Here is a 14,870-nt window from a genome sequence, read left to right as displayed (position 1 = left end):
TTTGATTTTTATAAATAACATTAAGTGTAAATCTTATTGTTTGAAGTACAGTAAACTCTCGATTATCCACGAGCGGATTATCCGCGAAAGTCTCGGAAAAAGAAAAAGAAATAGTTGAAAAATTTTGTTCTTCAAAAACGCGGATCTGAAATCAATTCGTCCCAGATTTTTTTTCCCTTTCCCACAACAAGTGCTCCTTCTCAAAAAACGTGAAAGTCGGTATGCACGTGCCTCAAGGGAAAGCGTTCAGCTGATTTCGGTAAAACACATGTGTTTACTGAAGACCCCTAGTTTATCCCCTAAGGAGCGTACGACATTATCCTTATCATCTGTTCCGATTGAGAAAGGTTAGGAAAACGCCTACAGGTCTTCTGGGAATTCTCTGACAGGGGTGGTCTTTTTTGTTGTGGCCACTGTTTTCACTTCTGGGCTGTTGAATGTTTTAGGTTGACGGAAAGTTCCTACTCATGATTTAAATTTTAGTTTATTTTAGTTCTGTAGAGCTTGAAATACAAATATTTTTTAATGTTGCCGCATCTCTTTTAAACGTTTCACGTTTTATTTACAATACAATCATTCGCAAGCAAAAGATAATTTCTGTCTTCTTTACCTCTGGTTTTAAACCTTTTTCGCATTATCCGCGACTTCCGTTATCCGCGGTATTTGGGCCACTAATTCCGCGGATAATGGGGAGTGTACAGTAGTAATAGCCCTTTTTGAGTACTACGGCAAACCATTGAATTTGAAAAACGAGATTCGCGATTTTTCACCTTCGTTTGTACCGAGTTTAGCATAGTGCCGATCATATTATCAAGTTTCGGTTTTTTTTTTTTTTGGATTACACAAAACACACACACACACATTACTTTTGTTTAGTACATTTCAAAAACTTAGAACCAACGGAGAGGAGTTGAAGTCGGACTGATTTTGAGGTAAAGTCGGAGTCAGGAGTCGAAGGTTTAAAAATTCAACAGTCGCAGTCGATCATTTTCCCTTAAAATCTGCAACCATGCCAGTTCTTGTAGAATCAGAGTCGAAGGCTCTTTCCCGAAGTCGGAGTCGGTCATTTTTCTTCCGACTCCGTAGTCTTGCTTAGAACTGCTGGTGTGACTATTCATTTCAATAATTTAAATCTCGCTCACTACATTTTTAACTTTTATTTTCTATTTCAAACATGCTTAGGCGGCCCACACATTTTCCTCCAAATAGCTGTGATTTGTACGATGATATTTAAAAATCTAGGAATGAAATATGTTTGCGATCCCTATGAAACTATTATGATTATTTATCTAATTAGCCCGGTTGCCCGCCGGTTCCATCCACCACCAGCTAGGCCTAATCGATTTAGACCTTTTATTACCATACAAATTAATTAAAAATCGTAAAAATTTGCACCTTTTCCAATTTTTTTAGCGCAAAATTTTTACCCATTTCCAGTTTCTATTTGTTATCAAATAAAATACTTATAATGGGTTTTAGCAAAATAGGCTCTTCAAAAGATTTTCAATTTTTTCTCTTGATTCTGCTTTTGCGCTAGCAAAACTTAGTAGTTGTAATCGTTTTCCCTTTTCCATGCTTTCTCAAGTTATCCCGGAAAAATAACATAATGAAAGAAAATATAAATAAATTTAATTTTATACATGTTCTGACTCGCGAGGTTCATCTTAATATAAAGCTAGGTATCGGGCTCAAGTTTCTTTTGAATTTTTTAACTTAATATTAGTTGCTCTTCTTTTGTTTGCTTAAGATGCGGGTTTCTCAGCTCCTCAATAAATATTTTGAGCTAGTTGATGAGCACCGCTATAACCTTGAGCCCTGGAGTTTCCCTCCGTAAATTTGTGTGTTTATAAGGTTTGATTACGGAAGGGGGGGAACCCTCAGTATCTTAATTGGTCACTAACCCCATCACCCTAACGTTGCCAAACATGACCTAAAATTGTGTTTTCGATACTTTAATTTTAAAACTTTTTCGGGGGTGCACCTCGACTCTCACTCTCTATAAAATACCATTACAGATCGACTAAAAGTTCGTTTATTCGACTTCAATTTCTTAAAATTCTTTGGGGGTGAGCACCCAAATCCTTCTCTCCATGAAATTACCGAAGATCATCTAAAATTGCGTTTTCAGAACTACAATTTCGAAAAATTTCCGGGGGAGAACCCCCGGACCCCCCTAATTTCTACAAGCACAACTAAATTCCTGTTCTTAAGTTTCTTTCTCTGCATAAAATTCTGTTGAGCACACATTTATAATGATTTTACATCATAGTCAGACTTTTCGTCAATTCCTGATTCTCAGACATTCTAGTTTATTGATCTCGCGATGACCCTGCTCACAAAAACGTAGTTTCATGTTTTTCATTTTAAATTTGATTTTTTTCCCTACATATTTCATTTTATCTATTTTAAGTTTTTTATTTTTTGCCTTTAATTTTTATAGGGAATTCGTGTTAGAAGCAAAGAATGATTAGTTTCTTTATCACTTGAATTGGAGGGGGGGGGGCAGACCCTGATTACCGCAGGGGCATGTGGGGCATAGGCCCTTCCTCTTAGATTTCTGGGGGGGGCTAATATCCCCTTAATTTATCATGTTAATTAAAAATAAATAATGATTTCACTCAGAATCTAGAGTACAATGATATCATTGATAGTTTTGCAAATGCCAAAACAAGGAAAAAATCTATTTGTTGTTAAAAATTCGCCTTAAAAGTGTGATCCCTTTGCAAATCAGAAAACCACTCCAAATTCAGTCTGTATTTACTATTAAAAGTTATATGATAGATCATTTTGGTATTTACAGTTTACTGCAAAGTTTAACCACATTTATATATTTATCGTATACTACTATATCTCTTCTACTTTTTAAATGTATATATTACATTGTGATATGAGGTACCACCAAATTTAGTACGGTTGTGTAAAAACGCAAGTATCGAAATATTTTATTGCTTCAACATATAAAAAAAAAACTGAAATGGGGGGGGGAGGCACAAAATGAATTTCCTGAAATAGAAATGCGCCCCCATGTCCAATGTCAGGATGATCAGGCTCTGGGGGGGGGGGAATCTTGCAAAGTAAAATTTGGCTATGCCCCCCTGTCGGGCAAGTTTGCCACCCTGTCGGGGATTTCCTAGCGCCACCACTGTGCATATGTTACTTCTCTTAAACTACAACGGCTACAACATATGCACCAAGTGTAAACATTTGCCTAACAAAAGCCGTAGAGCGTCAGAGTGTGAAACTAAACCGAAACTTTTCTCCCTCCCGCCCAGACAGCTAAAGCAACATTGCCAAATATGTGAAGTAAATTTCATAGCCGAGTTCCTTCGGTGGCCTATACATAGCAGAAGTCAAAAGAGTACGTTAATGAAGAAAGGCCCTTTCGTTCAGACGACGGTCGTAACTGGCGTTACATGCGAAACTTTCGCAAGATCCGTAGCGACGTAATAATAAGTTTTAAAATATGCTTGCTTCTTCATAACTCAATATTGAACGAAATATTTATAATGACAGTCCTAGCCTGTTTTTTCTTCCCATAAAGCTTGCGTTCGACACGCTCATAGGGACTCTAGTTGAGGATAGAACACTGCGGTTAGTAATCGGTTACTCACCGGTTGGGTTCAGCGAACGCAACCATAAATTTCTTCTACTGTGTTCTTCCTCATTATTTTCAAGCTTCATTCCTCCATAAATCTTTATCTCTTAACATCAATCAATAATCAATGCTGCTGTTGTGTTGACATTTTAACAGCATGTTTGACTTTGACAGCAAGTAATAATTTAAATCTAAACATGTATTAATATAATATGACTGGAAAATTAATTTTATTTTTTCAGAGACGAACACTATACATTTGCATTTGCCAATCGTGAAGTGTTTTATGATGAGAAGATCACCATGGAAAATATTTTTAATTAGCGCTTTCCTAGTTAATTTCATAATTGGTATTATTATGTGGAACCAGTTGGATTCAACATGTGATTGCTCCAATGAACAAAAGCATGTTTCATACATTCGTGCCATCAGCGAGAAACATGCGGAAGAAAGTAATTCCGTTAATGATACAGACGAACATCTTTATAGTAAAATTGTTTTTGTAATTCGAGAATTTGAATATTTTGATAATGACATTACCGAAACCATAAAATCAATTCATGATGTAATTCCCGGAGCGAAGATTTTAATTATTTCAGACAAAATACCATATCCACCTCTGACATTTCAGGGAAATTCTAAAAATGTCCATATTGTTAATTTAAAAGGTTCCATTTTAACACCTATAGGATTGCAACAACCTTTAAATTCAATTGATAAGGAACATATCTTTATTTTTCCAGATTCTGTGAGACTGCATAACATAAGTCAAGTGAGGAAAATGCTTCAACTTCATTATAAGAAACCAAAAAACATTATAGCAGGGCGCATTGAAGGTGAAACATCTATTTGTCTGAATCTGAATATCAGTCTTCGATATTGGACGATAAAATATAGACATAGAAGTGAGAGAGTTGAATGCAATGCACTCGAAGGGGATCATGTATTATTGGTAACAAAGTCATTATTGTTGCAGCTAGGGTATCCGTTCGCCAGACCTCTTCAAGTATCTTTATTTATCCAATCAACATTGCTTAGAATAAAGGTATTTTCTTTTTGTAAAAATGAGTTTAAAAAAAAAACAATGTTCATTGTCATACACACTGAAGATTTAAAAGAAATAGTAGTAAGAAATACGCAGACCTCAAAGTGAGTTTCTGGGGGAGGGGGGGGGGAAGTAGGAAATAAGGAATCAGAAATTTAAAAAGTAGGAAAAAAATCACCTAAAAAAATAGGAAGAGAAAGGACTGCACACAGGTCAAGAGGAAACAAATTTAGCGAACATTTTACTTCTAACATAAAATAAACTAACTATTTTTGATTTAAAACTGTCCCAAAAATGAACTAACAGTACTTTTGAAGTATTAAAGAGATTTAATGAAAGACCGAGTCGCAAAAACAAAACGAAAGAAACAAGCTCACAATCATCAGTATGAAAAATAAACTGGTGGAAACAAAGATATTAATTACAAAAATATGAAAATAAAACCAAAGAAACACCTTTCAACAATACAGTAATAAAGATTTTGTGTGAAAGAAAAAATGCAATATACCTATCGCAATAAAACCATTTTTGTAAAAGATTTGTTTTGTCAAAAACGAACACCTTCCTTCGAGAGCATCCATTTATCATTTGAAAATACTAACACTTTCAGCTCCTGTTGTCATAAACTGTGATACAAAAAGCAAAGCAAATATTAAATTACTTTTAGTTAAAAATAATCAACAGCTGACAGGCATTCTTGCATAAACAGGGGCAGATGTTTGAATTGGAAAAACAAAAAGGGGGAAAAGACTGAAAATGCAGAACTAAAATAAATTTGTTCTTAAATATGGGACATAAAATTTATAATAAAAAAATTAAACTAAATAATTAATGAAATAAATAAACTAAAGGGTTTGTATTAGTTATGTATATTTAGCATTCAACATAAATTTTTCTTTCAGGCATGTCATTTATGGGGGTCAGTGGGGTGAATTTCTCCCCTCCCTGGCTTTGGAAAATTAATGCTTAACTATACAAATTTGTGCCGTTAATGTTTTCAGATAAAATTTGTATTCAGTATACATCCTTTTCTGGCCTCCCCCCCCCCCCCTGGGGGAAATCAAAAGGACAAGCCAGTTTTAATTTTAATCAAGCAAAAAAAAAAGAAAAAAACAAATATTCTTTTATTGGTTTGATGATTTTTTACCTCCTTCTTGTTCCAAAATTTTTGTCACGGAAAAAAAAGGAAAAATCCATGCATGGTAAACATAACATTTTTATCAAAGACAAAGATCTGTTACTAATGTTTCTCTGTGCATAAAAGGGAAGGCATGCAGTTTCTCTCAACAGAGCCGGATTTAGGGGAGAGCAGTCGGGGCAACTGCCCCGGGGCCCCCACAATAAAATTTTTGCAAAATATCCTAACTTTCACGAGTCAGCAAATTTTACATTTTTTCTCCCTGACATTTTTTTTTATTTGTATTTTGATAAAGAATGCTTGCATAAAAAAATAATTATTATTATCGATAATATTAGTATCAGATATTTTCGAAAATATGATGATCTTTTTGAACCCTGATTAGGGGCCTCCACTCCTTCGTTGCCCCGGGGCCACCACACTTCCAAATCCGGCCCTGTCTCCCAATCCTCACCATACAACAAAAATATTCATTCGTAAATTGTTCATGAAATAGAGAGTGAGGGGGGAGCACCTAGCATCAAATGCCTGCATATATCTCTTTCTCCCCCCCCCTTTTAATCAGGCATCCTGAGTACAATAACTGCATCGGTATAATTGCCACACAACGAAAAGAGTAAGAGTCTGTCAAAAAAATTTTAAATGTTCAGAAAAGCCACATTGCCATAAACGCAGCACATAGAAATGAGGAGCAACTCCGTGATATTGACGATATATCAGAGTAGAAAATACTCATTAAAAAGAAAAAAAAATATACAGTACCTATTTGCTTATGGCTCTATCCCCTGACTTTTAAAAATGTGAAGAAATAAAAACGGAATCTCGCATTCAAATTAATTTCTGATTTTTCTCCAAAAATTAGGAACGTTTTGCTCATCTTGGTTTTGCCGTTTTTTATTTTTTTTGCAAATACACTATTTGCAAGGAAAGAAAATGAGTTTTTATGTATTTTATAATCATGTTTAAAATTTAGAATGAACAATAATCATATTCATGTATGAAAAAAGTTAGTTTCCGCGATTATTTTTGAAGTGGTTCGTTTTTGCGAATTTCTGTTATGTGTCTCTTTTATTTCGTACTAACATCAATAAAATACATACAGTAGGGCTGGGCAATGCATTAATGCTTTGCCAAAATCGGCGTGCATCCTTAAACCGGTTTAGAATTTTTCTCTAAACCGATGAATGCCGATACTGCTCCGATGTACAGACACCGGTTCAGGGATTGCTGCCGTTTTAATCTCTAATGTTTTCACACTAATGTTAATTGGCAGTGTGTCAATCCGATCTGGTTTAACAATGAAGGTGCGAAGAGTCAGATCTTTATTTCTCCCAAAACATGTAAGAATTGCACGTGTGTTTTTAGTTATAGAAGAAAGATATGTTGATGAACTAGTAAGTTTATCATATAGCCTCTTCCCAGAAAAAGCGAAATTTAAATAGCAAAGTAGTAACAAAAACTGCAAAATTTTTTTGGTGTTACAAGAAAGATGTTACACGGGTCGGTAACTCGTAGTGTCACGCCTCCCCCCCCCCCCAAAAAAAACCTTTATAAATGATTTATGTAAATATCAAATTTATATAATTTTCAGAAACAACTCAGTTCGATTTTTGTGGCATTATTAAACTTTGGGAAACAAATATAAACTGCAAATCCATTTTATGCAAAATTTGTCCTAGATGGTAACATCTTCCTCCCCCTGCAATATTGAGCACTCTATTTTTGTTAAATTTGTTAGATTAAATATAATTTAAGATATATTGGTGAAAAATTTTCAGAATTTTAAGCATTCATATTTTTCATAAACTATGAATCCTCTTTGAGTTTGAGGACTAATAAATTGACTAGGACCAGCCTGTTACTGGTCGTCACATTTGTATTCGAGTGTCACCCAGTGCAGCCCCTCTCTCTCACTACTGATTTCATGAAACCCTATTTTAATATAAGAATATTTGAGCTTTTGAATGGAATGCATGACTTTGCATCCATTTACTTACATCGTTTTGCATTGAAAAAACGGGCTCATTGTAATCTCAAAACTTGTCTTCCATATTTTTCACTAACTTTCGCTTTTAGCACTGGCACCTCAAAGGCAGACTAACGAAACTCACATTGTTGCTACTTCGCAGGAGAACGAAAAAACTTTCGTCTCGTACATTCAATGGATGGGGATTTGATTAATTATAAAGGAATTTCCTTTATAGAATTTCGTTGTGATGATTCAATGGGGAATAAGATTCTACATATAAAGCAGTAATAACCTGAAAATTGCCATTTTTTTTTAAATTTAGGTCAGCCTGGCTTTGAGGTACATAAGGCCTTTAGAAGCTCGGCTTTCATAGGCTGCCTTGAAGTCCACAAACAAATGAAATATGTAAACTCTATATTCTTAACATTCCTCCAATGTTTGTCTAAAGGTTATTCCTGTTTAGACTTGCATAATTGATGGTCATAAAATCTTTCTTAAAAGTACTGAATCTTACGTAAATAGTGATTGTGTAAGGAGCATGTGCTGTGCAAGCACTAACTTTCCTTAAAATTCATTTATGTCCTGTGTTTTGTTTTTTGAAATTTTATTTTATCTTTTTAAAAAAATAAATAACTACTTTATTACAATGTAATGCAGCAAGCAAAAATTTAAAAAGAATTTCAACATCTTATTTTGTGCTTAAAATGGAAAAAAAAAAATCTAAAATCAAGAGCTCTGTTTGAGCACCCCTAGAAACTTTTTAGGAAAAGTGAAAGTATTCTGGAGTCAGCACTTTTACCAGCTGCACCAGTGGCGTAGCCTGAACGAAATTTTGAGGGATATATGGTTACATTTTGGAGGAGGATATGGCTAGTTTGACTCTTTATTATTATTTTTTTTTTTTTTTTTGTGGTTAAAAAAGCAAAGGTCCTGAATTTCAGACTACCGAGCTGTACTCAACCTTACATCATTGTGTGGGTAACTGGTAAAACTATACATAGGCAGAAAAAATCGTCAGCAGAAGCTTAAGCTTATCCATACCAAATATCATTTCGTTCAGTCATAGCACTTTTAGACAATTTTAATGAGTCTTAGAACTTGCAGTACATCCTATTTCCTTTAGCTTGAGCAAGGGCAGATCCAGCTTCTGGCTTTGGAAGGAGACATTATTAAAATATGAGCTTAACAACTGGAATACAGTTGGATCCCGCTACAACGCGATCCGACTTACGCGAAATGGCTATACGCAAATTTTTCATCAGTAATGAATTTTTTAATGCGGACACAAATTACTCGCTTGCAGCATGAAATGTTTTGGAAAAGAACGGTGGAGAGTTAGAATGGGCTTCGTTGACACTAAATATTGGTTTTGTGAATATACTTTCATCCCTTTAGCATCACTGAAAGTGGAAGTTCACCTACTGTATTAGCCTAAACAACGCTTTGCTTTTGATACAAATAACCGCTTTGATTCTTAAATTTTTTTTTTCATTTTGCATATGAACGTTGATGAAATACAGTCTGATAACATTCTGATCGCGCTGCATAAACCTTCTTCATTTTTTAAATTGTAAATATATTTACTATATCTATACTGTTAAGTGCTATAATAATGCTGTAGTGTACATACTGTAAGTACCATACTGCTTTATTTTAAGTTTCTCTCCTCCATTAATCATTGATTTTTGGCTAAATTACAGAATTTTATGTCAAATAATAACGCCTTTTCTAAAATACAGAAAAAGTCGGTTATTCGTAAAAGATACTGCAATATATAGTTAATAAATGGTTTGAAACAATATGACAGGTGTTTACAAACATCTGAAACAAATAGGTATGCTTATAAAAAATTACTAAACATACCTTGTTCCACAATGCGAAATTCCGACTTACGTGAGGTGTCTTGGAACGCATCCTTCGCGTAAGTCGGGACTCGACTGCACTCATGAGTGCAATAATCAGGCACAAATATAGGTCTGGGGGCTTTTCCTCAGGATATTTCTTGGAAAATGAATCCCTCATAATATGGTTTTAGGCTATTTTTGATGGCTTTAAGAGGGAAGGTGATGACCACTGAGCTAGTATACAACTCAAATGCTTTTTTTACCCAGAAAGCCAAAACTGACTGTCAGCATGAAGAGACAGCAGTGGTCAAATATTTTAGAACTCCCCTTCTATATTTGGCAGGAGTGGTAATGGAGTAATGTTTTAAGCGGGGCTCTTCAGGGTTCAGTTTTAGGGCCTCTCTTGTTTATTATTTTTATGAATGTCATCAATAAGAATATTTCTGGAAGCATGAATTGTTTTGCTGATGATGTAAAAGTTATGGGGATAGTAGAAAATGAAGAACAGGTAAAACAGCTTCAAGAGGATTTAGATTCTATTACTAAGTGGGCTATGGCAGTTAATGTAGGGAAATGTCAAGTGTGACACTTAGGTCATGGAAATAAGCGTACGAGTTATCGTTATTAGGCAGTCAACAATATTGATCTGGGTATCTTAATAAATCAGGATTTCAAGTTTAGTCTACAGTACAGCATTGCAAGTAACAAAGCCAACAGAATGCTTGGGTTTACCAATAGATGTATGTCAAACAAATCTAAGAAGGTTCTGCCTTTATATAGGAGTTGAGTAAGCCCTCATTTGGAATATGCTGATCAGTTTTGGTCTCCTTATCTCAGGAAATAAATTTCTGTATTGGAAAGGGTTCAAAGAAGCATTACTAGACTAGTACGGGGACTTTCAGATTTAGACTATGATAACAGACTTAAAAGGTTTAATATGTACAGAAGGGAGCAAAGAAGAGTAGGAGGGGACATGATTCAGTTGTTTAAATTCACCAAAATGAAAGTTGTTAATGGGTTAAATCATTGCGCAGAAAGCAGAACTAGGGGTCATTGTTTTAAGCTATTCAAATCTCAGGCTAACCTAGAAATAAGGAAAAATTACTTCTTTAGGAGGGTTGTGGGCACTTGGAACAGCTAACCAGAAGAGGTGCTAATGAGCAAGGGGGTGGATAGCTTTAAGAGGGCCATTGATCTTCATTGGGGACTTATAAACTGACTAGGACCAGCCTAAGTGGGCTTAGAGCCTGTTTCTGGTCGTCACATTTATTTTTCTCATCACATCATTGCGAAGTTAAAGTGTTTAACTAAGTTAGTGTGATTTAGAATGTTGCACTCACAAAGTAGTCATGATGTCAGGCCGAGGAGTCAGTCACCTTTCTCACCTTCAGTCACCTTTTGAAAATTTGGTTACTTTTAGTCACTTTTTGCAACTTTTGTCACCTTTCTCACTTTTCTTGAAATGTCTTAGGATTTTTTTTTTAAAATAATTAAATCCTTGAAAAGTATCTGAATGATACCTTTAACAGTGAAATTAATTAAAAAAAGTAGCATTAAATATGCCCTCCCCCCACACCTTATTGTTTAAGAAAAATAGCTATGCTACCGGAAAATCCAGGATTTTTTTTTTTTTTTATTGCTTGCAATTGCACCCTATGAGCAGAAACAGTCTTTCTATCCCCCTTCGACCGTCAGACGCATTTTCCGCAAGTCTCGTCTAAAGGCCATTTTGTTTCCTATCGTGTTTCTGGCCATAGAGTGTTGTTCGACTAAAGTTCAACTGTGCAATTTGTTTCTACACACTTTGTTGAGTGAGCGGTCATTGAATGCAAGTTGTCTTCCGTGTTTATCAAATGACGTCATCTGAAGTCTCTGAATCTTACGCTCATCTCTAGCCAGGCGCGTTACTTGCTTGTTTTACTTACTTTGAAAGTCACAACTAAGCAGCCACAAGCGGTTCGATTTGAAAAAGGGGTGATGGGTTAAGGAGGCGTGCCTCGATGTCTTCTTTGAGCGCGGAATAGTGAAAAGTTTTGGTTTGTGTTTATAGTTTCACTTTGTGTTTGCACAGAAATGGTTAGTTTAGGTTTTATTTTTGTTGCACAAGTGCGAAGTGAACTTGGTCTGTGTAAACATTTCTTAACATTTCCTTTTTTGGTGTGCCTCAGAGAATCTCCAAATTTTTTTTTATTAGGTTTCAATGCTTTATATGGCTAGTTCCAGTAAAAATAAAGTTTTTAGAAGCAGATGCTAGCTAAAACCTTTATTTTATGTAACGGTGAGATTGATTCTATTAAAGTACGGTTTTAACATGGTTTGGTTATGCAATGATTTGGTTCTTCCACATTCATTTTAAAAAGCTGCTGATTTTATAATCCAGAGATTTTATAAGTGGCAGTTAGTGTTTATTTATTTATTGAATTGGAACAAAAAAACTGCTGTAAACCTATTTGAAACAAAATGCACTACGACAGTATTTTTGATAAATGTGATATTATTTTCCTAGATTCAATAAGGAATAAAGTTATGTTTAAAAAAAAAGAAAAGAAATAAAAGAAAAACAGTCAACCAACGCATCTAACAAATGAGTCCCGATTGAAACAAAAACAAAAGTACCCTCAAATCGTTATCTTTATCACCCCTATTTTTATCAAATCAAAAGAGACCATGACAGTATTCCTGCTTATTCAGCATTATTTTTTATTCCTAAGCCTGATAAGTTGGGGATTGTAAATTGACTAGGGCCAGTCTAACTGGGCCCAGAGCCTGTTGCTGGTCATCACTTTTGTATTTGTATTTATAATTATTAATAACTTGATTTAACACTACATTTTTTACCTCCCATGGACATGTCATGGCATATTTTCAGAGCTTGCTAAAAAATAAATAAAACAAGAAAGAAAAAAATCATGAACATTTTCAGGCATATGAAATGATATTTTCAGTTTCATATTTCAACATCATTTTATTTTTGCATTGTAAGTACAATTATCATTTTGTTAGTCTGATTTTTGAAATTGGTTTTCTCAATTATTCTCTACTGTCAAGACTTTTGATTTAATATGTATGCTTTGTATTTACTAAGAAAAAAAGAAAGAATGCTGATAATTTTTCAACAAGCTAAAAAAAGAGAAAAAAACAATACTAAAAAATGTGATTGAATAACATAAATTATATGTTCAAGAAATGCATCATCTTGCTCTTTACTTCACAATTTCAAGCTTTATTATGTTGATTATATATATATATATATATATATATATATATATATATATATATATATATATATATATATATCCTCAGCCTGTGATGTAGACAAAGTATAATTTTAGTGTGTCATCTAGTTTCTAGTTCAGTGGTTATGGGAGACCTGCATAACCCACCCCTGCATTTGTACTTAAGCTTAAGACAGGCCTTGATTAAATTTAAGAAAAAGACCCCTCCCCCAGTTTGAAAGGCAAGTTTTGCTAATGCCTTATGCAGTTGAAATCTCCCTTCTCCTCACATGGAAAATCTTAAAAATATCACTTTTGCTTTATCTTTGTTGTTAAATTATTTTCCGCTGTACACTCATTAATAACTATATTTAAGTGACAGATTTTAATTATTTTTTTTTAATATAATGATTTATATTTTTTGTAACATATTACTTTCTTCTTACAGACTGAAGTAATACAAGAGTTATCTTTTAAAAAGGGAAGAAATTTATTTACGGATCCTCATAAAAAGTGGAAACAAAGTGTTTTAGAGAAAGAGCGAAAAAGTAAGCTGTACGGTGATTTTGGAATAAAGAAAATAATATATCCTGCATCTAAAGTGGAATGGCATGGGTGCACAAAAAATACTGCTCGATGCTTTGGTACTGTACTGAATGATATGCCAGAGTATCTGTTTGAGGGTCGATGGACTCCACCTTGTTGCTTAGAAAATTTACGCCAAACTGCTCGATATGTATTTAGTATTTTGAATAAATGTGAGGTAAGGTATTGGTTAGAAGGTGGCAGTTTACTTGGAGCTGTACGGACTGGTGACATTATTCCGTGGGATTATGATGTGGACATTGGAATATATCAAGATGATATTAAAAAATGTGAATGGTTGAAAAACTCTTTAGAACAATCTATAATAGATACACAAGGATTCGTATGGGAAAAAGCCAGAGAAGGAGATTTTATTCGTGTGCAATTTAGTGAAGCAAATCATCTGCATGTCGACATCTTCCCATTCTATTCACGAAATGGAACTATGACAAAAAACACTTGGTTCCCTACACACAAACAAGACATGGAATTTCCCGAACATTATCTTAAACCACTCTATAAAATAAAATTTGTTGGTGTCATAACCACAGCACCAAATAACTATAGAGAATTCTTAGAACTGAAGTTTGGAAAAGGAGTCATAGAAAATCCAGAATATCCTGATCCTAAAAAGATGAGATTTTCAAAAAAAGCTGCACAAAGCTTTGCATAAATTTGGTGTCAAAACAGTAGAATAAAAAGATGCCATTAAAAAAATAATAAAGAAAGAAACAATTATAATGATTTCATTCTTAAAACTCCACTGTTACTACTTTTAAACATGATATCATGCTTAACTAACGAATGGGAAAATTTGCACTTTTCTTGCGAGCAAAACACTGAATATAATTGTTTTTCCTCAATGCGCTAAGTTATTTTTGATATTTTAATTTTTATAGATAAGTTTAAGAGTAAAAAAATAATCATTTGAAGTAGTTATAACCAGTAGCCCTTTTTGAATACCACAGCAAACATTGAATTTGAAAAACGCGATTTTTCATATTTGTTAATTTAGCATGGTGCTGACGATATTTTGAATTGGGCACAAAGACTAGATAAAGTCATACCTAACTATATTTTAATCAGAATTTTTAAAATCTGCTCAAAATTATGACTGAAACATTTGTACCTATACTAATATGCAAACCGCAAGAAGCTGGGTCCATCTAAATGTATATTTGTAATTGCTTTCTTGTTGTATAAGATTTTATCTCCAGTTTTTGTACCAACTTCGAAAAAGGTTTAAAAGTAGTGAAGAATAAATTTATTTTTCACCTTTTAGAGCAATTTCCAGTTGTATGACTGGTAGTTGATTCTATTCCTTAACACAGTTTTGAAGTATGTTTTCTTTCTTTCTTCCCCAAATTTTTAAAATTACAATCTATATACACAAGGACTGTCAAAAATTGTAAAATCTTAAAAGAGCCAGGAAAAAAATTTTGGCACCAAAAAAAACTATCTCTTAAGAGTTTATAGAAA

General features: G+C 34.0%; 1 protein-coding gene across 1 annotated transcript; it reads left to right on the top strand.

Annotated features, from left to right (window-relative positions):
* Window positions 1-3,884: 3,884 nt before the first annotated feature.
* Window positions 3,885-14,614, top strand: LOC129233684 (ribitol 5-phosphate transferase FKRP-like). The gene is made up of 2 exons (XM_054867664.1): window positions 3,885-4,640; window positions 13,255-14,614. The coding sequence occupies exons 1-2, from the start codon at window positions 3,885-3,887 to the stop codon at window positions 14,062-14,064; spliced, it is 1,566 nt and encodes a 521-aa protein (XP_054723639.1). The 3' UTR covers window positions 14,065-14,614.
* Window positions 14,615-14,870: the final 256 nt, after the last annotated feature.

This window comes from Uloborus diversus, unplaced genomic scaffold (assembly GCF_026930045.1).
Source record: "Uloborus diversus isolate 005 unplaced genomic scaffold, Udiv.v.3.1 scaffold_626, whole genome shotgun sequence".
Taxonomy (NCBI): domain Eukaryota; kingdom Metazoa; phylum Arthropoda; class Arachnida; order Araneae; family Uloboridae; genus Uloborus; species Uloborus diversus.
This window is presented reverse-complemented; position numbering and strand designations above follow the sequence as displayed.

Coding starts and splice junctions, on each gene's coding strand:
- LOC129233684 (XM_054867664.1), top strand. CDS start 3,885: ATGAGAAGATCACCATGGAAAATATTTTTAATTAGCGCTTTCCTAGTT. Junction 4,641..13,254: donor CAACATTGCTTAGAATAAAG/GTATTTTCTTTT, acceptor TTCTTCTTACAG/ACTGAAGTAATACAAGAGTT.